This window comes from Plecotus auritus (assembly GCF_963455305.1).
Source record: "Plecotus auritus genome assembly, chromosome: 12".
Lineage (NCBI taxonomy): Eukaryota > Metazoa > Chordata > Mammalia > Chiroptera > Vespertilionidae > Plecotus > Plecotus auritus.
In genome coordinates this window covers 30,052,390-30,076,636 of record NC_137778.1, presented here as the reverse complement: position 1 = coordinate 30,076,636, position 24,247 = coordinate 30,052,390, and the positions used below count along the sequence as shown (strand labels likewise).

The following is a 24,247-nucleotide window of genomic DNA, read 5'->3' as shown; positions in this document are numbered from 1 at the left end:
CGGCTCCCGCCTCCCGCCCTCTCCCCAAAACCCACTCCCGCCCCCCGCCTCTCCCGCCACTGCCGTCACTTCCGCCCCGCCGTGGCCGAAACTGACACAAAGTAGCGGGCCGAGGCCCCGGTGGGAGCGGGGCTGCAGTTGGGGGGCGGGAGCCCGCGGGGAGCCGAGCCGAGCGCCCCCGCCCCAGCCCCCGGCATGGGCAGGACGGGGCCGCCGGGGTGGGCGCCGAGCGCCGAGCGCTGAGGTGAGGTCGGGCGCGGGGCAGCTCCGGGGCGCGGGGCGCCAGGCGAGCCAGAGGCTGCGGAAGCCGACTCGGGGCGGAGGGGCCGGCGGGGATGTGGGAGGACGGGGCAGAGCCGGGAGCCAGCGAGACGGAGGAGAGGGTGACCAGAGGGAAGAGGGCGCGGGAGCCTGAGGATGGGGAGTGGAAGGTGTCTGCAGGACGGGAGGATGGGGGCTCGGGGCTCGGGGTGCCCAGGGGAAGCGAGTGGAGCAGCGGAGACAGGAGCGCTGCGCAGACCTGTGGGGTGAGAGGAGCAGCGGGTCCCGGGGTTCGGGTGCCTGGGAAGCGAGTTAGGCACCGTAGGCTTTGGGGGCGTGAGGAAAAGCCAGGTGCGGGGAGAGGGGGGAGCTGGGAGCGCAAAGCTGGGCAGTGAGTCCTGGGATGGAAGGCGGCCAGGGGTGGTGGTGGTGGCAAGTGAGTTGGGGGTCCTGGGTTCCATTTCTGCGGCTCCCCTGCCCTGCCCACAAATACCCGGACCCCTCCTCTGAAGGAAGGGGGTCAGTCTTCCCGGGTTTGGGATGGGTGGAAGGGAGCGGGGCCAGGCCCAGAGGAGGAGCGTTTTCTTCCATGGAGCATTGCCTTCTTCCCAGAGCTGGCTATTTTTATCCCAAATGTGGCTGCAGAGGGGGCTGGGGCTGGGGCTGGGGCTGGGGCAGGGTGAGGGGGCAGGGCTACGTGGCTAGTGGCCCTATGAGGCTGGGAAAGAGAAGTGAGAAGAGTCCCTGTTCTCAGGTCTCCCCCCTCCCTTTCCCTTCCTAGTACAGCCCCCCAGTGGGGATGAGGTCTGGGACCAAGCCAGCTTTCGGTCTCCCCAGGGGTCCTGGAGGTTAAACAACTTTCCTGGTCAGTGTCCAGGCTCCTGACTCCCCAAAGCTGCGCAGCTCCTTCATGAACTCGGACAGGACTCAAATCCAGATCTGTGGGCTGATAGTGTTTCTCCACTGCTTCCCTGGGAGGGTGGGGCTGGCTAGGGGACTGGAGATGCCCACCCTTGCATCCTCTCCTTTGACCGTTCCCTTCACACCCCACCCTCCCATGACTCACACTCTAGACTGGGTGGAGACCCTGGCTGGGGGCCCTCGGGGAGGCTTGGCATCTCTAAAATGTGGATGAGGTTTTTCTTCTTGAGCCAGGCACCCTTGGCTGCCAGGGTTGGGGAGGGCCAGGGAGGAAAAGGACTTGTGGGTTTCAGTATTGCCTGATCTGGGGTTCAGGAAGGGCGTCTAAGAGACAACTGGTGTGGGTGACAGGGCTGTGGCCAGAGTCTGTAATTACAGAGGTTGAGCAGACAGGCAATTAGTATCTCTCGGGGCTGACAGGCTGGCGGGGTGTGCCCAGTAGGCTGGAGGCAGGGGAACTGAGGAGGAGGAAGGCTTTCCATCCAGACGAAGAAAGAGGAGGTGACCAGAGGACCCACGACCTGGCTGGCAATGTCCTTTGGATCAGGCTGGGGAGTAGGGGTGAGGCTCTGTGACCCTGTCTTGTAAGCTAGAACTTTTACCTTGTCCGGTGAAAGGAAGGACAGGGAAGGCGGAAGGATGCAGAGGTCCATCTGACTGATGCTCCTGGAACCTGCACTCAATGCCAGACGGGCAGGATAGGCTTGGGGTGAGAGAGGGAGAGGGACAACTCCTCCTGGGGTTGGGAAGACCCCTTGCTTGTCCAGAAAGGTGGCTGACCTAGTCTTAGAGGAGTGGTTTGGGGACTGTGTACAGGAAGTGAAGGCCGTGCTGCTGATGTGAGCTCCCCTGCAGGAGGAGGTCATGAAAGCCCCAGTAACGGGGGAGAGGGGATTGGAGGGTTACACACTTCTGAGAAGGGGAGAGCCTGCCCACCCTGTTTCCTGATGCTCTGCCAGGTGTTTCCTGGCTGGTGTTCCCTCAACCCCACCCTGTCCTTTGGTGGAAATTCTGCTTTCCAGTAAACACAGGCACCATTCATTGCCACGAGGAGGGCACATGGGGCATCCATTGCCCTGGGATGGGTACCTTGAGAGCTGTGCCCCTCCAGTCAGTATTGGCCTCCTCTCTCTGCCACCTTCCTTTCCCTGCAGGTCTTGCTTTTTGTGACCTGTCAGTCCCCCTGTGTTATCCAAGGCAGAGGCATGGGGGGAGGAAGTCTCCTTTTTCAGGGACCCATCAGAGCAGGTGTTGGTGGGGAGTTGGTGGGTAAGCCTGGGGACAGAGGAGCAAGGTTAGAACTGGGGCAGAAAGCCTTCAGGAGGAGTCTGAAGAAAGGAATGAAGGGTTACCCCCAGGTTCTTGACCTCACCCACCTGTCACCTTCCTGCAGGGTCTCCCATGGGATTGCTGGGACCTTGCTGGGTGAGATGGCACTGTGTGCAAAAAAGCGCCCCCCAGGTAAGACAGGCAGGAGTTGGGGGGGGGGGTGTCCCATGGACTATCAGGGACACCTGATAGTAGGGGTTATGGCTCAGGGAGCAAAGGGGAGAGGGACAATGGTAATGAGTCTGAAGGAGGGTAGATTGGAACTCCTCATCCCTGGAGCCTAGGGAACCGAATTCTTCCCTTTGATCCCTGAGCTGGGTTCTCTGGGAGGTGCTGAGTACCTGCCCCTCAGCCCTAAACACACAGACTCTTCTCTTGGGGTACCTGGGGCTCCTCTTCTCTGGCCTGAAGAGCTTGGGGAGCTGTGTTTCCACCTTCTCCCCTCTGCCCTCACACCTCCTGTCTCCCTCCTTTCTTCCCTCCTTTTGCATCCTCGGGTCCTAGTTTTCCTGCAGGCGGGGTGGGGGTGGGACGAAAGCGGTTGCCCCCGACAACACTGTCGTCCCCTCACCCGCATTGGCCGGACAGGGAGGCGGGGCGGGGCGCAGGCTTTCGCCTACGCGGCACTGGCAGACAGCTGCCCTGCGGCCGGGAGCGGGCGGGGGCGGGGGCGGGGCGCGGGACGTGCGCTCGGCTGGGGACCACTCAGCTCGCGGTGTCGGCTGGGGCATCTGGGCCGGCAGCTGCGGCGTAATTGAGCGCGTGGCGTCCCCGGGTGAGGGAGGCCGAGAGAATGGCTGGGGCTGCAGTTGGGGTGCGCGCCCCACGGCCCGGGCTCCCCTCTGAGCGGCCGCAGCTCCTGCGCCTCCCAGGGGGGCCGCCCCATCGGCGCCACTGAGCCCAAGGACCGACCAACAACCAGGCCGCCCTCCCCCGCTCCAACCGGGATCATGACAGTCCCCAAGGAGATGCCAGAGAAGTGGGCCCGGGCCGGGGCGCCCCCCTACTGGAGCCGAAAGAAGCCCTCTTGGGGGACAGGTAACGGGAGGCAGCGACTGGCGGCTCTCCCGGGCCCATAATTTCCCCTCTCCCACCCTGACATTGGCTTGTCCTCAGCCTCCCTGTACCTCTCCTTTCCAGCCAGAGGTCCTGGCTCAGAAGGGTCCGGTCCCTAACTCTCCCTTGCATGGTCTTTGGTGGCTTAGCAGAGGTCTCAGCCCGAGGGTCCCCTCTGGGGAAGTTTCTGAGTAAAGTGATGTCAGAGAGGGAGGGCTCTGGGGACAGAGGATGTTGTGGTCTGAGGTTTTGTACTGCAGTGTGCTCTGCAGGGGTCTCGGAGGGGGTGAGGGGCGAGGGGTGAAGGGTGAGGGGTGAGGGGAGGGGTGTGGAATGCTGCTCTGGCTCCCGGACAGGTTTAAGGCATTATGTTTACTGCCTAACCAGGATGCCCCCCTTTTCAGCCTGTGGTAAATGTGACCCTGGGAGATGGGCTGGAGAACCCTTCCTAAGACATCCCATGTTCTGTCCCTGAACTTGGTGCTTACAGTCCCAGATCTACGGAGTTTCAGGATAGGTGTAGGTCATAGGTCACGCAGTGACACATGTGTTAAATAGGAGACATGTGTGCAGATGGCACACATTTAGAGAGCAACTGTTTTCCTCTCTCCTTCCTGTCTGTCTCCGTCTGCATGACCCATATCCCTGAACCCCCCCTTCTACTTGAAGATGAGCTTTAAAATAAGGTGATGTCATTGCGGGCCAGTCAGAAGCCACTGCTGGTGACATGTGACAAGCAGAGGCTCCTGTAGGGGGTACTGCACGTGGGGCTGGGATCCTGCCGCAGAGCAGTTCCAGGGCACTGTGACCCTCGGTCTTGCCACCTGCCCAGCTCCCGGTAGGAGAGGACGGTACCACTGCGGCTCGGTCTGCAGGGTTCCCAGGAGAAGGAGCTTTTGCCTCCAGTTGCTATTCCTCCGGGATTCCCAAGACCATACACGCCTCAGGCGTTAATTAATGGGACGGGGAGAGGAACGGCATGCCCCCAGTGGAAGACCTTGAGGGTTGTTGGTGAGGAAAGCAGGCATCTTGTTTTGTGAATGTGATGCCTGCAAAGCCCAGCAATCAGGCTAGTGGTGAGAGGAGAGGTGGACTAGAGGGAGGAATTCAGTGACACCTCAGCTGTGGCGCTAACTCCTTAAAACGGTACTGTGGAAAGAACCAAGGGCCCTCAGTGTGAACCCCACAAAGTGGGGTGGGCCTGCTCCTCCTGACTGCAGTATTGTTCCGTTGCAGAAGAAGAAAGGAGGGCACGGGCCAATGACCGAGAATACAATGAGAAATTCCAGTATGCGGTGAGTGGCTCTGGACCACCCGTTCAGACCCTCCTCCTGAGCTGGAGAGGGGAAAGGTGCAGGAGCATCCTTGGTCGGGGCTGACTGGAGAGTGCTTGGGGGAGGGGCAGGCAGCCTCCTCACCACTCTCCATCTGCCACTGTGCTGAATTTTTCATGCCTTCACCTGTCAGTGATGAGGTTACATTGACCCCATGAGACTCCCTTCTCTTTTCTTTTCCCCTCCCACACCTGTGGGTGGGTGCTGGCTTTTGGGGACCGAGGTTTAGGGCAGTGTAGAGGAAGAGGCACCCTCAGTCTGGTTCTGGGTTGGGGTTGGAGGTTGCCTCATTGTCTTCTCTCCCACTGCCATAGAGTAACTGCATCAAGACCTCCAAGTACAATATTCTCACCTTCCTGCCTGTCAACCTCTTTGAGCAGTTCCAGGAAGTTGCCAATACCTACTTCCTGTTCCTTCTTATTCTGCAGGTAAGTAACCCATGGGAGACCCTTGGCAACTCACAAGGCCACATACAGTCCAGGATGAGAAAGGTCGAGGGGAAGAGAAGGCATAGGATGGGGCCTCAGAGGCATGCCTTCTCTTTCCTCTTTCCAGTTGATCCCACAGATCTCGTCCCTGTCCTGGTTCACCACCATTGTGCCTTTGGTTCTTGTCCTCACCATCACAGCTGTTAAAGATGCCACTGATGACTATGTGAGTTGTTTTCATTGCCATCCCTTACCTGGTCCAGCTAGATTCATGCTATTGTGGCTGAGAGTAGGGAGGGGGAGGCAGAGAGAGAGTATATCTGTGAACAGGTGTATATACACTGAGTGGCCAGATTATTTTATTTTATTTTTTTTTAAAATATATTTTATTGATTTTTTACAGAGAGGAAAGGAGAGGGATAGAGAGATAGAAACATCGATGAGAGAGAAACATCAATTCAGCTGCCTCCTGCACACCCCCCACCGGGGATGTGCCCGCAACCAAGGTACATGCCCTTGACCAGAATCGAACCTGGGACCCTTCAGTCCTCAGGCCGACGCTCTATCCACTGAGCCAAACCGGTCAGGGCGAGTGGCCAGATTGTTATGATCTCTGAACGCATAGTAATCTGGCCACTCAGTGTATATCCTATATAATAAAAGGCTAAAATGCAAATTGTCCCCTCGACCAGGAATTTGACCAGCAGGCAGGCCGGCCAACCGCCCATGTCCCCTCACCCTGGCCAGGCTGGCTGGACCCCACCCATGCACGAATTCATGCACTGGGCCTCTAATACACACACACACACATACATACATATACTGAGTGGCCAGATTATTATGCGTTCAGAGATCATAATAATCTGGCCACTCCGTGTATAGCTGGTACCCAGAATGCTCTGCATGCCACTGATTCATCTAAATTGCTGGGAGCAGGAGAAGGTGCCTTACCATTCTTAGTTTCCTTCTTTTCAGTTCCGCCACAAGAGCGATAACCAGGTGAATAACCGACAGTCTCAGGTGCTGATCAATGGAATGTGAGTGCCCGTCGGAGACGGAAGGCCTTGGGAGGACAGGGGTTTCCTGGGAACTTCTCTAGCTACTGACAGCCTCCTCTCTGTCTTCTCGTTGCCTCAGCCTCCAGCAGGAGCAGTGGATGAATGTCTGTGTTGGTGATATCATCAAGCTAGAAAATAACCAGTTTGTGGCGGTAAGGGACCAGGTGCCCCTCTAGGCCTATAGGGTGCTTCCTTGGCAGAAAGGATGAGCCGCTCCTGGTTTACTGCTGCCTCTTAAACGCGTTGGAAGGAAACTTTCTTAAGTGAGAAGCTCCTGTGTCATATTAGTATGGTTGGGGCTGGCTCCTTTCTGGCCATTCACATGCTTGGGACTAAGCAAGCCAAGAATGCTTGGTGGAAGCAGGGATCATCGCAGAGTCCATGGCGGGTGGAGGATCGGGTCTTTGAGATTCTCATTAGGTCTTCTCCCTAGGCGGACCTCCTCCTCCTCTCCAGCAGTGAGCCTCATGGGTTGTGTTACATAGAGACAGCAGAACTCGATGGGTGAGTTGCTTAGTGTCACACCACTCCTGCCTCCGAAGGGGTAACAAGCTTGTTTTGGAAAGAGGTCCCCAGGTCTGAGGGATGTGCACCTTTAAGACTACTTTGGGTAAGCAGGAATGTGGGTGTCCTTCCAGAGAGACCAACATGAAAGTGCGCCAGGCGATCCCAGTCACCTGGGAGCTGGGAGACATCAGTAAGCTGGCCAAGTTTGATGGTGAGTAATTTTGGAGAAGTGCCTTTCAGGAAGAGGAGGTGGTTGGGTTTTGGGGTTTAAATTGTACTTTCTCCTTTTGGCTTCTTGTTGCTGTGATTATGGAGCTCCCTGGACTCTTGTGGGGGTGGGTGGTGTGGAGGTGTCAGGAATGCCAGGTGGCTACCACTTATGTTTATTTTTTAAATGAATATATATATATATATTTAAAAATATTTGTATTGCCCTAACCGGTTTGGCTCAGTGGATAGAGCGTCGGCCTGCGGACTGAAGGGTCCCAGGTTCGATTCCGGTCAAGGGCATGTACCTTGGTTGCGGGCACATCCCCAGTAGGGGGTGTGCAGGAGGCAGCTGATCGATGTTTCTCTCCCATCGATGTTTCTAACTCTCTATCCCTCTCCCTTCCTCTCTGTAAAAAATCAATAAAAAAATAAATAAATAAAAATAAAAAATAAAAATATTTGTATTGATTTCAGAGAGGAAGAGAGAGAAATATCAATGATGAGAGAGAATCATTAATCGGCTGCCTCCTGAACGAATCCTACTGGGGATCAAATCATGACCTCCTGCTTCATAGGTTGATGCTCAACCACTGAGCCACACCAGTCGGACACTACCACTTATTTTTTAGTTAATGGTCTTTCCAAGAGATCTTTATGGGTGATAACTCCCTCCTGGCTGTGCATATTGATAGAATTTCAGCTTATTCTTATTTCTTATTCTTATTCAATTCAGAATAGTGTGCTATATGTTCTTTTAACAAGACAAACTGTGCAGCATGCACAGGAAAAAGCTCTCCTGACCTCCAGTTCTACCTTCTTAGTCAGGTTAACTGGCACTTGAATGTGTTTTTATTCATACTTTTTTCCGATTTATACAAACATAAATCAGTGGGATCATACTGTACCCGAATCCCTGCAACCTGCCTCTACCTATTCATTTCATCATCATCTTATCACATCACTGTATAAAGAAATTTACTTCATTTTTTTAATAGCTGCATATTGTTTCATAGAATTGATGTACCATAATTTACTCAACTATTCACTGACCATTCGGTTGTGTCTAGTCTTTCTATTCAAATAATGCTTCAATAAAAATTGTGGCCTGTGCTATTATTTCTGTAGAATAGAGTCCCCAAAGTGGGATGACTGGGTCCGAGGGTGTGTGATTCTGTGTTGTTTTTTTTTAAATCCATCATAACTTTTATTGTTGTTCTTCTCTATGTAATGCGTATTTTTCTTTTTTCTATTGTTTAAAGTATTACATATATTAGTACATATATCTCCTTTTTTCCCCCCCCATTGACCTTCCCCCAGCCTTGCCTACCCCCTGTTGCATGTCCTCATCCCACCCCCCCAGTGTCTTGTGTCCATTGGTGTGCTTATATGCATGCATACAAGTCCTTTGGTTGATCTCTTTCCCCCCCTCCCCTGCCTTCCCACTGTAATTTGACAGTCTGTTCGGTGCTTTGGGGTGTGTGTACTCTTAATATTAGTTCATGTGGCCCCATTCCTTTCCCGTTCACTCACAGTGACACAGCAGTGTGTGGATGGGCCGTGTCCTGACCCCAACACCCTGTCCCTCAGCTGCGTTCTCTGTTTTGCCGTCTCACGGTCAAGCTACGGACTGTACCTTGAGCCGTGGCGCTCTTGTCTTCCATCCAGGTGAGGTGATCTGCGAACCTCCCAACAACAAGCTGGACAGATTCAGTGGAACGCTCTACTGGAAGGAGAACAAGTTCCCCCTGAGCAACCAGAACATGCTGCTGCGGGGCTGCGTGCTGCGAAACACCGAGTGGTGCTTCGGGCTGGTCATCTTTGCAGGTGAGCCGCCTGGGATTCAAAGAAAGAAGGTGAGAGCGGGTTCCTCAGCCTCCCTCAGGCGTGGGAGGAAGCGAGTGGGCTGGTGCCGTGAGTAAGGCAAAACCCTGCAGCCCTGAGCACAAGCCTCCTGTGCACCCAGCCTGTGTCTCTGTGTCTCTCTTCCCCTCTGACGTCCTGTAGTCTGGGGGCTGGGCAGGAGCCCAGAGGCGGTTCCCTTCTTTGGCTCTGCTAGCCCTGCCTCTTCCTTTGTAGGTCCTGATACTAAGCTGATGCAGAACAGTGGCAGGACGAAATTCAAGAGAACAAGCATCGATCGCCTCATGAATACTCTGGTGCTTTGGGTAAGGCTTCCCCATGTGGTTCTCCCTTTGCTCCCATCTCTCCTCCCTGATCAGTAGCCAAGCTTCAGGTTTTGGCTGTAAAGCCACTGGCAGGTCAGCCCCTCAAAGGCAGTGCTTATTTCAGGTTCCTTTTAGACTTGGCAGATATTATTTAAAGAACGTGTATGAATCAACAACTTAAAGCTAAAACAAGTCTTCCTTTCTCTGGGTTCCAGTTATGATGATGACTTAGTGTAGCATGTGACCCCCTGTTTGCTTTTGCCTGGGACAAGGAGGCCTTCATGGGGATGGAGAAGGCATTAAAAGAAAAATTTCCACTTGGGGGATGGAGAACGGGGTCTAATGGGGTGTTTTCCCCTGCCTTCTAAGAGGGAAGGATCCCAAAGGAAAAGTTTCTGTTTCAGTTTTTGGCAATTCCCGAATTCTTCTCTTGTTTGGCTAGAAATTTGAGCTCCTTGTCAGGTTCTTCTCCCCTTCTTTCCTCCCTTCATGCGCCCCCATTGCCTGCTGCCTGCCCTCCCTCCCCCACCCCATGCCAGCTTGCAAAGGTTGGGCCGAGCCTCTGGTGAGACAGTCTCCGCCCTGGTCTTAAAGGTCTTGTAGAAACCCAGCCTGAGAGAGTGGGTCTATCATGCAGAGGCTTGCATCGCCCCCTGGTGGCTCTTGTGTACCAGGATGATTCCTGTTTTGTTCCAAAGCATCAAGAGTGAAGGCAGCCCTGGCCGGTGGGGTAAAATGGTTAGAGCATTGGCCCAAGCACCAAAGGGTTGCAGGTTTGATTCCCAGTCAAGGGCATGTCCTAATACTTGGGTTGCAGGTTCAATATTCAGCCCCGGTCAGTTGGGCACGTGTGGGAGGCAACCCATCAATGTGTCTCTCTCACATTGATGTTTCTCTCTCTCTCTCTCTCTCTCTCTCTCTCTCTCTCTCTACCCCTCCCTACCATTCTCTCTCTCTCAAAATCTATGGGAAAAATGTCCTTGGTTGAGAATTAACAACCAAAAAAAAAATGAAGGCAGCTTGGCAAATGGATGTCTGAAATCAGACAATGGTCTCAATTTTTTTCTTTCAACTTCCAAAATTTTCTTAGGTTTCTTCTTCAAGGACTATAAGTTTTATTTATTTTTTTATTTATTTTTATTTTTTTTATTTTTAAACATATTTTATTGATATTTCACAGAGAGGAAGGGAGAGGGATAGAGAGCCAGAAACATCGATGAGAGAGAAACATCGATCAGCCGCCTCCTGCACACCTCCCACTGGGGATGTGCCCGCAACCAAGGTACATGCCCTTGACCGGAATCGAACCCGGGACCCTCCAGTCCGCAGGCCGACGCTCTATCCACTGAGCCAAACCGGTTTCGGCAAGGACTATAAGTTTTATAAGATTTTTGGCTATCGAGAAATCTACATTTCTGAAAATACAATTTGTTTCCTGGTTTAAAAAAATGGGGGATGCCCAGCCCGCATGGCTCAGTGGTTGAGCGTCGTCCTATGAATCAGGAGGTCACGGTTCCATTCCCAGTCAGGGCACGTGCCTGGGTTGCAGGCTCGGATCCTCAGTGTGGGATGTGCGGGAGGCAGCCGATCAATGATTCTCTCAGATCATTGATGTTTCTATCTCTCTCTGCCTCTCTCTTCCTCTCCGAAATCAATAAAAACATATTTTAAAAATGCTGGGGGGGGGGGGGGCGGGGGCGCAATCTGTATGAGATAATGAGCATGACAGAAATTTGACATTGTTGTTGGCTTATGGAGGCTTAGCTCAAGTAAATGGGTGATTTCCACTAAGTTTCTTTTGGAGTTTTGAAAGCAGCTTTCCCCCACTTTTATCACCTTTTTTTTTTTAAAATAAAAGCCTGTTGAAAATTTTATAAGAGTTTGTTTGAGCAACATTGAGGACATATCAGGAAGCAAGATCTCAAATGCTTCCCACTTTTACCATCTTTGAGGTCTCGTAAGGGTTCTAGGATGTCAGATGGGGAGCTGCACAGCAGATGGGAAAAGGTTCAGAGAGAAGGCCGTATGCTGTCGGTGGCAGACTAGAACCTGTTGCCACTTCTGGGTGCTTCCCACTGGCGTGTGCCACCATTTGAAAGATGCCTGGCCCTGGCCGGTTTAGCTCAGCGGATAGAGCGTTGGCCTGCGACGGAGGGGTCCCGGGTTCGATTCCGGTCAAGGGCACGTACCTCAGTTGCAGGCTCTTCCCTGGCCCAGGCCCTGGTCTGGGCGCGTGCAGGAGGCAAGCAATCGATTGTGTTTCTCTCACATCGATGTTTCTCTCTGTCTTTCCCTCTCTCTCCCACTCTCCCTAAAAATCAGTGGGAAAATATCCTCGGGTGAGGATGAACAAAAAAAAAAGATGCCTGAGCTTTTGCAGGATCAGGTGTGAGCGATGACCTGCAGGGACGCACTTGGTTTGGAGGGCCTCCTAAGTGGCAGCCTCACCTCTGCTTCTCATTCCTCCCCAGATTTTTGGATTCCTGGTCTGCATGGGGGTGATCCTGGCCATTGGCAATGCCATTTGGGAGCACGAGGTCGGGATGCGCTTCCAGGTCTACCTGCCCTGGGATGAGGCGGTGGACAGTGCCTTTTTTTCTGGCTTCCTCTCCTTCTGGTCCTACATCATCATCCTCAACACCGTCGTGCCCATATCGCTGTATGTCAGGTACGTCGCTCTCTGTGCCTGGGGTCTCTCCAGGGAGCTGGGGTTGCCCCGTGGCCAGCTTTTGTCTGTGAAGGTGACATACTCGAGAAGGAATGTGGCGTCCCCTTCCCGTGCTGTGAACATGTTACGTTGTTTGTTTATCTTTGTGTGCAGAGCTAACTTCACCACCGTTCCCGGGCACTTCGGACTGTACAGAATGAAAACAGTGTTGTTTATTTGTCACATGTTTGTTGCATGCTGACTTTGTGCAAAGAAGCATGTTAGGTGTGTGGCACATACAAAGGTGAGGTAGGAATGGATCTCCTTCGCTCTAGGGGCTTCAGTCTAGGCCAGGAAGAAAGATATAAACACGTTATAAAACAGAACGGGAACAAGTGTCTTCGAAGTCCTTCTGCCTACAGGCGTATGTGTACAGCCGGGGACGCAGAGACATGGAACATGGCCTCTGCCTTCAAAAGCAGCAGACTGTTAGGGGAGGGGAGAGACCAGCCGCGTAAGACACTGAGATGCCATGTGGGAGGGTGTCGTTCCCTGCACAGTTAATCAGAGAAGACATCTCTGAAGAGGTGGCTGTGGAACTGGGCTTTGAGTGGTGGCTGGGAGGGGTGAAAGGTTAGCCTGGGGGAGAGGGCTGGAAACACGGGCTTGGAAATGGGAACCTGGGATGGTCACAGGACAGTTTGGCGGTGGGGCAGAGAGCTGGAAACCTAAGCTTGTTCCCATTGTGGAAGGTCTTGAATCTTTGCCTCTGACCTTTGTACTTAGTAAACCATTAAAGGATTCCTAAAAAAAAAAATCTAAATATTTTAGGAAGTGTTGGCAGACAGGGGTGTGCATTGATAGGATCCAGGAGACATCTAGGATGCTGGAGGAAGCCGCTAACAAGGGCTGGACCAGTGAGAATGCACACAGAGAGGAGGAAGGAAGAGTGGCCAAGAGAGACATTTTGTGCTTAGTGCCTTGCACTTGAGTTACGTGAACCTGCACCTTTTGAAGGAAATGCTTCATGGAGTCTGAGAACTCTTCCCATAAGCCATGTTTTTGTTCATACAGATTACCCAGGTAGTCCTCCAGTCTCCCCACCAGCCCCCGAATCCTAGTGCCGATGGCAGTGATAGGAGATAGAGTTCCTGGGCTGAGGGCTTTCCTAGCACATTAAGAGGAGACTCAGGTTTGTGGTTCGGTCCTGCGTTCTCCTTAGTTACATGACCCGGGTAAATCCACAATCACTCGAGGCCTCAGTTTTCTCGTGTAAAATGGGAATGACCATACCTGGTCTACCTTCTTCATAGGGATGCCGTGACATAAGACACTGGACTGGAAAATAGCTTAAAAATCAAATTACTTTACAAATATTGGGTGGTAGCATGTCTGTCATTGTCACTGTAACTCTGATTCTTCAGTACTTTTTAAGTGTTTTCTTGCTTCCAACCTAATTTTTTCCCCATCTTTGGGCTTTGCTGTTCGGTGTTTTGTATTCAAGCCCACGGTAGCTACCTAAGAAAGTTTTCTTTCCAAGTCTCCTCAAGTTCACAGTGTGTGTGTTTGGGGGAAGTGGGGGTTGGGGGTGGCACTTAATCAGCTGAGTGGGGGGAACGTCCGTGAAGGTATTTCCAGCTAGCTCAGTGTTTGCCTATTAACTGGATCCTGAGTGCAACCTCGGGTCAGAAGCAGGGTTCCCGACGTGGCCCCATTGCTTGGCTATCCTGGACCTAACACAGGGCCTTTTCTGAAACCCTGACAGTCCACATCCCAAAGGACACGCCTAGCCAAGGAGAGGGTGTGAGCAGACCTTGGCATGTTGAAAACACCATGCCACTGTGAACTGAGGTCATTTCCCAGGTTTTTGAGCCGCCTCCGCCTTCCGGAGTCAGCGTCTCAGTTGGCCTCACGTTCTTTCTGAAAGCCACAGCGTCGGGCCGGGGTTGGAGCCCTGAGCCAGGTGGAAGGGTGTCAGCTGCGTGAGGCCAGTGAGGAGTGGGCTGAGCGCCCGCTCCGTTTCCTCTCCCGCTGTGGCCCCTGTGGAGGTGGCACGTGTGTTGCTGTGGCAGGCGCAGCACCCTCATTATTTTTCTCTCTCTTTTTCTCTCCCTTCCCTCTCGCACTTTCTCTTGTTTTCTCTGCATGGTTTCTGTATTATTAGTCCTGAGGTAAGAACTGGGCGAATGCCTTGTCTCCAGTCCCTCTTCCTCCTCTGCCTGTGCTGTCTGCCCTGCCTGCCCGGACCCTTTGCACCTTTTTGTCTGGAGAGCATCAGAGGGTCGGGGTCGGGGACTTCCTTTGCCGGCTGTACGTGGCTGGCTCCACCTTCCGGCTCTCCTCCCCCTCCCCCACCCAGGTGGTGCCCAGGTGTCACTGTTCTCGTTTCTCCCCAGCCGGAGCACCTGCAGAGAAGGCCTGTGTGGGTGGGCCCCTGCTTCCTTTCCCGCCCAGCCTCACCTCCTGTCTCCTGTGCAGCGTGGAGGTCATTCGCCTGGGCCACAGTTACTTCATCAACTGGGACAAGAAGATGTTCTGCGTGAAGAAGCGGACGCCTGCGGAGGCCCGCACCACCACCCTGAACGAGGAGCTGGGGCAGGTGGAGTACATCTTCTCCGACAAGACGGGCACCCTCACCCAGAACATTATGGTCTTCAACAAGTGCTCCGTCCACGGCCGCAGCTACGGTGCGTGGCGCCGCCGGGACGGGGCTCGCCTCTCGCCTGGCAGGAGCGTGGTGCCCGGGACTCCCACGGCGGTCCTGACATTTGGGTTTTTACTTCTTTCCTCCTGGGGCCTGGGGGACCTTGAAAGGGTCCCCTCTGGGTCCCCTGTCAGGACGCGGACACTGACAGTGCTTCCCTCCTGTCTGCTGACCTCTCACCCGGTCTCGGCTCCAGGCAGTGGGGGAGCACCTGTTTGCAGTGAAGCCTGAGACCCTGGCCTCGGGGCGTCCTGGCCAGGTGGGATCTGGGCTGCCCTGTGGAGTGCTAGACTCACCCTGTGCTGCTGTTCAGGGGCCTCGTGAGTCTCTGGAATGTGACCATGGTCTTTCTGGTGTGGCCCTGTGGCAGGCGCCTTGTGGCTGAGCGGCTGGGATGGCTTGGGGCAGGGTGTGTGATGTCTGACTTTTATGCAGAGGGGGTTCTTATAACTGCTTTCTGTACTAACTCGGGCCTGAGGGCCAGTGTGTGAGGCCTTGTCTGCTGTGTAGGCCTAAAGGGTGAGAGGCACCCCAGGAGGCTTGGGAGCCCTTGCGGGGGGGTGGGGGGGGGCTATAAAACAGGAGCTGCCCTGGGAGGCAAGCGGTGGGGGCAGGGTCCCAGGGACAGGATGGGGAGCAGTGGGTGCCATGACTTTTAGTCCTGGGGTTCCAAGGATCCAGGGTGCCTGTTGCCGCCTGTCCTCTGAGTCAGCAGTGTGAATCTGTGTGACATTTGCTCAACAATTCGGGTTGTGGGTTTCAGGTGCCTGGGGGTGGGGGGTGGGGGAGGAGGGAGTGCTGGGGGTTTCTCCCCTTGCTCTAAGGGACGCTAGCTCTGATGCTGCTTCTCCATCCTGGCTGTGTGTAGGTGATGTGTTCGATGTCCTGGGACACAAAGCCGAAGTGGGAGAGGTAGGTTCAGCCCCCACAGTGATTCTGTGTATTCCGTTTGCCAGTTAAACGGGGGCCCAACCGGTAGCAGTTGGTGTAGTTAGGAGCGATGTGTTATCTGGTCAGGAGGTGGAAGCTGCGTGGAGAAATGGGTATTTCAAGGAAGAGTTGGTAGCTGGGAATTTTGAGGCCCACAGTGGATAGGATCTTCTTCTCTCCTCCTGAGGGTTAGAAGGGCAGGGAACAATAGAGTGGGGACAGCACCTTTCCTGGGGTGCTGTCTGGTGACCCCACTCTTTCCTGATTGCCCCCTTAACCTGCCACAGAGGCCTGAACCTGTCGACTTCTCCTTCAATCCTCTGGCCGACCAGAAGTTCTTATTTTGGGACCCCACCCTCTTGGAGGCTGTTAAGATGGGGGACCCCCACGTGCATGAGTTCTTCCGCCTCCTCTCCCTGTGTCATACTGTTATGTCCGAAGAAAAGAACGAAGGTGAGCTGCAGAGCTGGCTTGCGCTCTCGCCTACCTGACTCGGGCCTTCAAGCTTGGGGACTGCTTGCACGGCGGCTGCCCTGGAGCTCCCCGGGTGGGACACATGGCTGAAAGGGTGGCCACTTCCACCACGGGTGTTCCTCCTCCCACCCAGGGGAGCTGTTCTACAAAGCCCAGTCCCCGGACGAGGGGGCCCTGGTCACTGCAGCCCGGAACTTTGGTTTCGTGTTCCGCTCTCGTACCCCCAAGACCATCACTGTCCATGAGCTGGGCACAGCCGTCACCTACCAGCTGCTGGCCATCCTGGACTTCAACAATATCCGGAAGCGGATGTCGGTCATAGGTAAGGCCAGGCCCGGGTGCTGGAGGACTCGGGGCAGCTTGCACGCGTGGAATGGGGCGAGGTGTGCTGGGGGACCTTTGTTGATCCGTTGACGTTGGGGTCTTCGCCGGCCTGAGCTTTTCTGGGCCTTTCTCCCGCTCCTCACTCAGTGCGAAATCCAGAGGGGAAGATCCGACTCTATTGCAAAGGGGCTGACACTATCCTGCTGGACAGACTCCACCCCTCCACCCACGAGCTGCTCCACAGCACCACTGACCACCTGAATGTAGGTGTGAGGCACGGAGGGACCCAGTGGTTGCACTACTCTCTGTGGAGGGAGCGGGCGAGGGGTGACTTTCTTGACTCTGCCTCCAGGAATATGCAGGGGAGGGGCTGAGGACCCTGGTGCTGGCCTACAAGGACCTGGAGGAAGAGCACTATGAGGAGTGGGCTGACAGACGGCTCCAAGCCAGCCTGGCCCAGGACAGCCGGGAGGACAGGCTGGCCAGCGTGTACGAGGAGATCGAAAGCGACATGATGGTACGGGCTGCAGATGGGCCAAGGGTGAGTGAGCAAGGAAGGCTCGGGTCTGGGACTCTGGTGCCAGGGACTCTTGTGGTATTTCAGCTGCTGGGCGCAACGGCCATTGAGGACAAGCTGCAGCAAGGGGTTCCAGAGACCATAGCCCTCCTGACACTGGCCAACATCAAGATCTGGGTGCTCACCGGAGACAAACAAGGTGAGAGGCCAGTGGGGCAGAGGCAGTTGCATCTGGACAGCAGCCCCATCGGGTCCTGCATGAGCCTAGCGCGTCAGGCAGGAGAGGCGCTGACTTTGTTGGGGGCCTGCCCGTAGCTCCTGCGTTCTCTCTTGGTAGAGACGGCTGTGAACATTGGCTATTCCTGCAAAATGCTGACGGACGACATGTCCGAGGTGTTCGTGGTCACTGGCCACACCGTCCTGGAGGTGCGGGAGGAGCTCAGGTAAACGGGCCCGCGCTGGCGGGTGCTCTGTGTTGTGAACATGGGTCGGGCAGGGCCTCCTGGGCCCTGACTGGGCTGGAATCCCTGCTCCTGTCCCGGGAGACCACGGTTCCGGTATCCCTTCACAGGAAGGCGCGGGAGAAGATGGTGGACCCGTCCCGCACCGTAGGCAATGGCTTTACCTACCACGAGAACCCTTCTTCTCCCAAGCTCACTTCTGTCCTGGAAGCGGTTGCTGGGGAGTATGCCCTGGTCATCAATGGGCACAGTCTGGTAAGTGTTGCCATCCTTAGTTTGGGCAGTGTTTTCCCAGAGAGCACTTCTCTCCGAATGGCCTTTATGTCCTACCTGGTTCCGATTTCCCTCGACTTCAGGGGGCTGTGCGGGGCTTTAAGGGGACGGGGCGGGGCTGACTCCCAGGTCTCTCCTGGGGAAGGCGGGGCCTCTCAGGGTTCTCTGTGTCGCAGGCCCATGCGTTAGAGGCCGACATGGAGCTGGAGTTTTTGGAGACGGCCTGCGCCTGCAAAGCTGTCATCTGCTGCCGGGTGACCCCCCTGCAGAAGGCGCAGGTGGTGGAACTGGTGAAGAAGTACAAGAAGGCTGTGACCCTGGCCATTGGGGACGGAGCCAATGATGTCAGCATGATCAAAAGTGAGTGTCGTGTGGATGTGTAGGTTGGGTGGGAGGACGGAGGGAGGGGCCCCTGAGGTTAGGGAAGACTAAGGGGGGACGGGGCTCTAAGTTGGTGGGATTCTCAGGGGTGTGGCCGTCTTCACCCTCGTGTCCCCTCTTGTCTCTGCAGCGGCTCACATTGGTGTGGGCATCAGCGGGCAAGAAGGGATCCAGGCTGTCCTGGCCTCCGATTACTCCTTCTCCCAGTTCAAGTTTCTGCAGCGCCTCCTGCTGGTGCACGGGCGCTGGTCCTACCTGCGCATGTGCAAGTTCCTCTGCTATTTTTTCTACAAGAACTTTGCTTTCACCATGGTCCACTTCTGGTTTGGCTTCTTCTGCGGCTTCTCAGCCCAGGTAGTGAGCTCGTAGTCCACTGGCATGTCCGCCTGTAAGTTCCTTAAGGCAGAGATTGTATCTGTTCTGTTCAAAGCTTAATCCCTGAGGGCCTAGCTTTTGTCTGGTTCGTGCATTTAAAAAATGCTTGTTGAAGGAAAATTCCTTGGGGCTCCATCTACGCCACATCGCCGTTTTCCTCCGCCTGATTTGTAGTGAAGAAAGGCTACATGTTCTTTCCTCTCTCTCCCCCTGTTTTCGTTCCAGACCGTCTATGACCAGTATTTCATCACCCTTTACAACATTGTATATACCTCCCTTCCAGTCCTGGCCATGGGGGTCTTCGATCAGGTATGGGGAGTGTGATGATCAAGCAGGAGTCACCCTGATAGTGGTGGGTGTGCGACTTGTGCCCTCTGCCTGTGGCCCCTGGGACGGCCTTTTCCCAGCTGGCAGGGTGTTCTTCCTCTCAGCCACAGCTGACCTGTAACTCCCCTGGGTGGCTGAGCAAAGATGGATTGGGGGCAGGGGGCTGGAAGTTAGATCTAGTGTCAAAGAATTTAGAAAGGAGGAGGCAGGGACAGGGGCTGCCCGAGTCAGAACGGCTGCTACTGAGGCCTCGTATGTGACCTGATTCTCCCCACACAGGACGTCCCCGAGCAGCGGAGCATGGAGTACCCTAAGCTATATGAGCCAGGCCAGTTGAACCTCCTCTTCAACAAGCGGGAATTCTTCATCTGCATTGCCCAGGGCATCTACACCTCTGTCCTCATGTTCTTCATCCCCTATGGAGTGTTTGCTGAGGCCACCCGGGACGATGGCACCCAGCTGGCCGACTACCAGTCCTTTGCAGTCACTGTGGCCACTTCGCTGGTCATTGTGGTCAGCGTGCAGGTATGAGGCAGTTGGGGAACTGCCCTCGCCTCTGGAAGGAGTGAGCCTCCTGTCCTGGGGCCTCCCTGGGCACTGCCGTTCTGTTTCTGGGAAGGGGGCGGGTTTTGGGGTGCTGGCTCCTTCTGCCTGTGACAGCTCCTGCTTGTTGCAGATTGGGCTGGATACGGGCTACTGGACGGCCATCAACCACTTCTTCATCTGGGGCAGCGTGGCTGTTTACTTTGCCATTCTGTTTGCCATGCACAGCAATGGGCTCTTCGACATGTTTCCCAACCAGTTCCGGTTTGTGGGTGAGTCTCTGCGGCTTCCCCTGGAAGCGCTGGGGTGTCACAACTGTCCTGGGACTAACAGGGTAGGTTGCCGGTCTGCACTCCGCGAGCATTTATTCGGTGCCCCTGAGGTGCCAGGTGTTCTGGGGGTGGCGGCGTGTGTCTGACCCCGGTGCTGCCCGCAGGGGGCTTCCACGTCCGGAAAGTGAAGAACAGCCCTGCTAGGCTGTACACAGTCCGGGCCCAAAGGAGGTCCAGGGCTGGCAGGCACCGTGGTCGGCAAAGTGAGTGCATGTGCCGAAACCGGATTGGCTCAGTGGATAGAGCGTCGGCCTGCGGACTGAAAGGTCCCGGGTTCGATTCCGGTCAGGGGCGTGTACCTTGGTTGCGGGCACATCCTCAGTGGGAGGTGTGCAGGAGGCAGCTGATCGATGTTTCTCTCATCGATGTTTCTAGCTCTCTATCCCTCTCCCTTCCTCTCTGTGAAATATCAATAAAATACATTTAAAAAAAAAAAAAAAGAAATATCAATAAAATATATTTAAAAAAAAAAAAAGTGAGTGCATGTGGGGTGGTCAGGGAGAGTCCCACACAGGAGGCTGCTGTGAGTGGCGCCCGGACTGGGAGTCGGGTTCCAAGTCAGGGAGCTGAGAGTGTGAAAGGGCCACTTGTGTCTAGGGCATGGGGAGCGCTCCAGACAGGGTGGCGCCGGAATACCCCCTGAGAACCGTGGAGGAGAGGCCGTGGAAGGTCGGGCATTCGAGGTGTCAGAACACCAGGCTGTCAGGTTGGCATCTGACTGGCCAGGAGTCTTTATTTTTTCTTAAATTATTACAATAATTGTTATTATTTTTATTTTTAATCCTCACCTGAGGATATTTTCCCATTGATTTTTAGATAGAGTGGAAGAGAGAGGGAAAGACAGAGAGAAATATCGATGTGAGGGAAACACATCGATTGCTTGCCTCCTGCCCAGGGCCTGGCCGGGGAGGAGCCTGCAGGCGAGGTACGTGCCCTTGATGGGAATCGGAGCTGGAACCCTTCGGTCCACAGGCCAACCCGGTACCACGGAGGCAAACCGGCCAGGGCTTTTTGTCTTTTGAGGAGAGAGTGGGGAATGACAGCAAAGGATTCCTTCAGAAAGATGAATCTGGCGGTGATGGCCAGTGAGGAAACCACGGCAGGGACTGAGTGTACGGCTGTTCAGAACCGGTGACAAGGTGGCCGTGGTGGGTGGCAAACAGGGAGGGCCTGGCTGGGAGGCATGAGGTGAAAGATGCATTCGCACTTTTGGCATTTTCTCTCGATCTGTGGGCCTTCGGTCAGCCCCTACTGTGGGTCACCCGCTGTCCTGGATGCTGGGGATGCAGCAGTTAACAAAACAGGCAGAATCCTTGCCCTCCTGGGCTTCCTATTTCAGTGAGAGTTACACACAGCTTATAAGTTAATAGATACACTGTTTGGAGCTATAAAGAAACATCAAGTAGGGTAGAGAGGGGTGAGAACAGTCATCCCTCCTCTTGAGGAAGGGCCATTGGCGCAGAGAAATCTGAATAAAGGGAAGGAATGCTCCAGGAAGAAGAAGCAGTGATACAAAAGCCGCAGGTGGGGGCTCGCAGGGAGGGCCTGGGCAGGGGAGGGGTGTGTGTGTGTGTAGGTGTGCGCGCCCGCGTGTGTAGGAAATAGTGTTGGAAGGTAGGGCTTGGGCAGTGGGCTGGGGAGCGGGGCGGTGGGAATCGGTCCAGATCATTTAAGCCCATGTAGGTCAGAGTAAGAACTTTGCATTTTAACCTAAACGTGAGAGGAAGCCCTGAGCGGGCGTTGAGCAGGGAATTGTCATAAGCCGACTTGTGGTTTTAAAGGATCACGCTTGCTGAGTTTTGGGTAATGAAGTGTAGTGGGCAAGGTGCTCTAGCAGGAATCCAGGTGAGAGCAGTGGTGGCTTGCAGTAAGCGGACAGGGGCCGAATGCCATAGGCATTTTGGGAGTAGAGCCAACGGATTGGATGGGCAGCTGGAGAGAGAGATGTCGGAGGTGGCTTCAGGGCTTTTAGTGGTGGCAGCGGAATGGGAGGGTGCATTTCTGGAGCTGGGGCCAGGGAGCAGGTTGGGGTGGAGGAAACAATAGCTCACTTGTGGCCATTAGGGATGGAGATGCCTGTTAGACGTTCAGGAGATGTCACATAAGGCAGTTAAAGAAACAGGTCTGAAGTTTTGGGGAGAGTTTGGAGCTAGAGTCAAATTTGGAGATATCTTTATGGGGAGCAGGAGGAGCCGGAAGCCAGGATGACTTAGGTTGTGAGACTGGGGGAGTGGGGCTGCCAGGAATAGAAACGGGGAACTGTGCACTGTGTGGCTCCCAGGGCCTCTGACTCCTTCCTCTGCGTTCTCAGGGAACGCGCAGAACACCCTGGCCCAGCCCACCGTGTGGCTGACCATCGCGCTCACCACGGTCGTCTGCATCCTGCCTGTGGTCGCTTTTCGATTCCTCAAGCTGAACCTGAAGCCCGATCTCTCGGACACGGTGAGAAGCCGGGTGCCTGAGAGCCCCTCTGGCACGAACACTCACGCAGCTGCAGCTTTGGGCTTCGTGCCTCCCTTGTTGGTGGTGGCCCCCATGCTGTCCTGTCCTGGGGGCTCTGGGTCCCTTCTCGGGGTGGCGTGTGACGCAGCCGCACTGATGGCCACTCCTTCCTCGTGCTCCCCCTCCCCCGCCCCCACCAGGTCCGCTACACCCAGCTGGTGAGGAAGAAACAGAAGGCCCAGCACCGCTGCATGCGGCGGGTGGGTCGCACAGGGTCCCGGCGCTCTGGCTACGCCTTCTCCCACCAGGAAGGCTTCGGGGAGCTCATCATGTCTGGCAAAAACATGCGGCTCAGCTCCCTGGCGCTCTCCAGCTTTACCACCCGCTCCAGCTCCAGCTGGATCGAGAGCCTGCGCAGGAAGAAGAGTGACAGCGCCAGCAGTCCCAGCGGAGGGGCCGACAAGCCCCTCAAGGGGTGAGGGCTGGGACCTCTATGCCCCGTGCCAGCGATCAGAGCACACAGGGCAGGCCGGCCGCCGAGAGGACCGTGTCTACGAGCTGCGGGTCCTCCTGCCCTGCCTCTCCCAGGCATCTCCCCTGGTGGACTCTGGCCCGCTGGCCCCATCAGAAGCGTCTGGGACATTCCCGGCCGGGGCCCTCCCACTCGCTGGGAGGGGGAGGGGGCAGGCCTCGAGCAGAGTAGGGGCTTGGCCATCTGGAACCAGCCCCAGTGGGGGACCAGATGTGGAACCAAAAACAAGAAAAAACTGTGAGAGATTGGGTCCACCCCTGCCTGCCTGGGAACCCACAGGGAGACCCTAGTCTCTGTATTTTTCTACTCCCCTTCCCCAGGGGCCCTCGGGGCCCTGTTCCTGAATCACATGAGAATGTATCATGCCGGGAAGCCAGAGACCTGCTGGGGCCTCTGGGCCCCTCACGTGGGTATGTCTCTCCTTGGTTTGCTTTGTGTCTAGTTTGGTTTTGTCTTTTTCATTTGGCAAGTGGAGGAGGCCTCTGAGTGACTTCTGTGTTGTGGTTGGTGTCTTAGCTCTCCTGGGAAAGGAGGCTGGCACACACAGGTGCCCAACCCTGGCTGGTTGTGGGTGGTTTGGGAGGAGCTGCCGAGCTGGGTTGGCCCTCCAGGGGCTGAGGGGCAGTGAGGCTGACCAGGGAGGGAGGTGCCTGTCGGCCAGAGGGTGCACAGAGAATAAAGGAGGGTTTGGTCCTGTCTCCTTCCTCACCTTGAGAGGGAAGAGCCACCCCCTCCCCCACCACACACGCATATCAACTCCCGGTTCCCATAAGTCCTGCTGGCATTGGGCTGGAGCCTGGGAAAGTGGCCCTGTCATTCTCTGGCCAAAAGCTGGGGATGCAGTTTAGTCCTAAAAAAGTTTTGTTTCATTTTAAATGTAGACTCAAGTTCATTAGCAGAGTCCCTTCTGACTCCCTTCTCCCTCCTCATCTGGCCTTTTCCTGCACCTGTACCCCGGGACCTGAGGCGGGGCCCGAAAGGGGAAGCTGGCCTCTGCTTCTCCCTTCTGGTAAACAAGGGACCCCACCCCCTGGGCCCGGCACCTGGGAGGCGGTGGTGGAGGCCATGCGCTGGGTGTGGAGGTGCTGCTGGGGCCTGGCCTGGCCTGGACAGGACGGGTGGGAGCCCCGGCACAGCTCCTTCCTCTCCATTCATCTTGGGAAGAATCCTTTCCTCGTCTTTGGTGGAGGGGGTCCTCAGGAAGGGTGCGGAGCTGCGTGTGGGGTACGGGATCTGGAACATTCCGTTAAGTGGAGCCCCATGGAGCTGCGGGTGGGCTGTGGTGAGGCAGGGTGGGTGGGCCTCCGATGGGGGGAGGGGAAAGCTCGACAGGGAAATCCCTTTGGGCCACACAGTTTACAAACCCAACATCATGTCTGTTTGTGTGTCTCAAGGTGAGAGTCTGATTTTTATACCAAAGAGGAAATGATTTTTTTTTCATATTTGGTTTGTCTATTATATAAATATAAATCTATCTATCTATATATATATATATATATATATATATATATACAGTTATATATTATTTTTTTGGTTCTCTCTCATTTTTTAGGGAGGGAGGAAAGTACCAAGTTGCATTGAACTGTAATTAAGGAACATTCTGTATAATTTATGACACATTTCTATACTTGGAAAAAATTATATCATTTTATGGATATAAGAGAAAGATGCCTTTTTATAAAATTTCAGTTTCTGAGAAATGTGTAATTTGTTTCT

At 54.9% G+C, this 24,247-nt stretch overlaps 1 protein-coding gene across 3 annotated transcripts; it reads left to right on the top strand.

Moving 5' to 3' along the window:
- The first annotated feature begins 119 nt into the window (after positions 1–119).
- Positions 120–22,970, top strand: ATP8B2 (ATPase phospholipid transporting 8B2). 3 transcript variants are annotated; one of them, XM_080648686.1, is made up of 28 exons: positions 120–244; positions 2,576–2,643; positions 4,804–4,862; positions 5,216–5,329; positions 5,457–5,555; positions 6,305–6,366; positions 6,467–6,539; positions 6,821–6,891; positions 7,026–7,105; positions 8,770–8,928; positions 9,181–9,269; positions 11,741–11,937; positions 14,395–14,603; positions 15,489–15,532; positions 15,838–16,003; positions 16,158–16,346; positions 16,496–16,611; positions 16,701–16,865; positions 16,953–17,064; positions 17,203–17,308; positions 17,437–17,581; positions 17,776–17,959; positions 18,111–18,334; positions 18,581–18,664; positions 18,962–19,207; positions 19,359–19,497; positions 21,869–21,999; positions 22,200–22,970. In XM_080648686.1, exons 2-28 carry the CDS (start codon positions 2,613–2,615, stop codon positions 22,476–22,478), a joined length of 3,573 nt encoding a protein of 1,190 aa, XP_080504812.1. In that variant the 5' UTR covers positions 120–244; positions 2,576–2,612; the 3' UTR covers positions 22,479–22,970. The 3 variants fall into 3 exon arrangements, with proteins under 3 accessions (XP_080504812.1, XP_080504813.1, XP_080504811.1); XM_080648687.1 differs by lacking the exon at positions 120–244 and adding an exon at positions 678–697; XM_080648685.1 differs by lacking the exons at positions 120–244; positions 2,576–2,643 and adding an exon at positions 3,156–3,549.
- Positions 22,971–24,247: the final 1,277 nt, after the last annotated feature.

Bases quoted from the DNA above. Each gene is read 5' to 3' on its own strand.
- ATP8B2 (XM_080648685.1), top strand. From the start codon at position 3,462: ATGACAGTCCCCAAGGAGATGCCAGAGAAGTGGGCCCGGGCCGGGGCG. The intron at 15,533-15,837 runs GTAGGTTCAGCC...AACCTGCCACAG, and splicing joins ACAAAGCCGAAGTGGGAGAG to AGGCCTGAACCTGTCGACTT. The intron at 16,866-16,952 runs GTACGGGCTGCA...GTGGTATTTCAG, and splicing joins AGATCGAAAGCGACATGATG to CTGCTGGGCGCAACGGCCAT.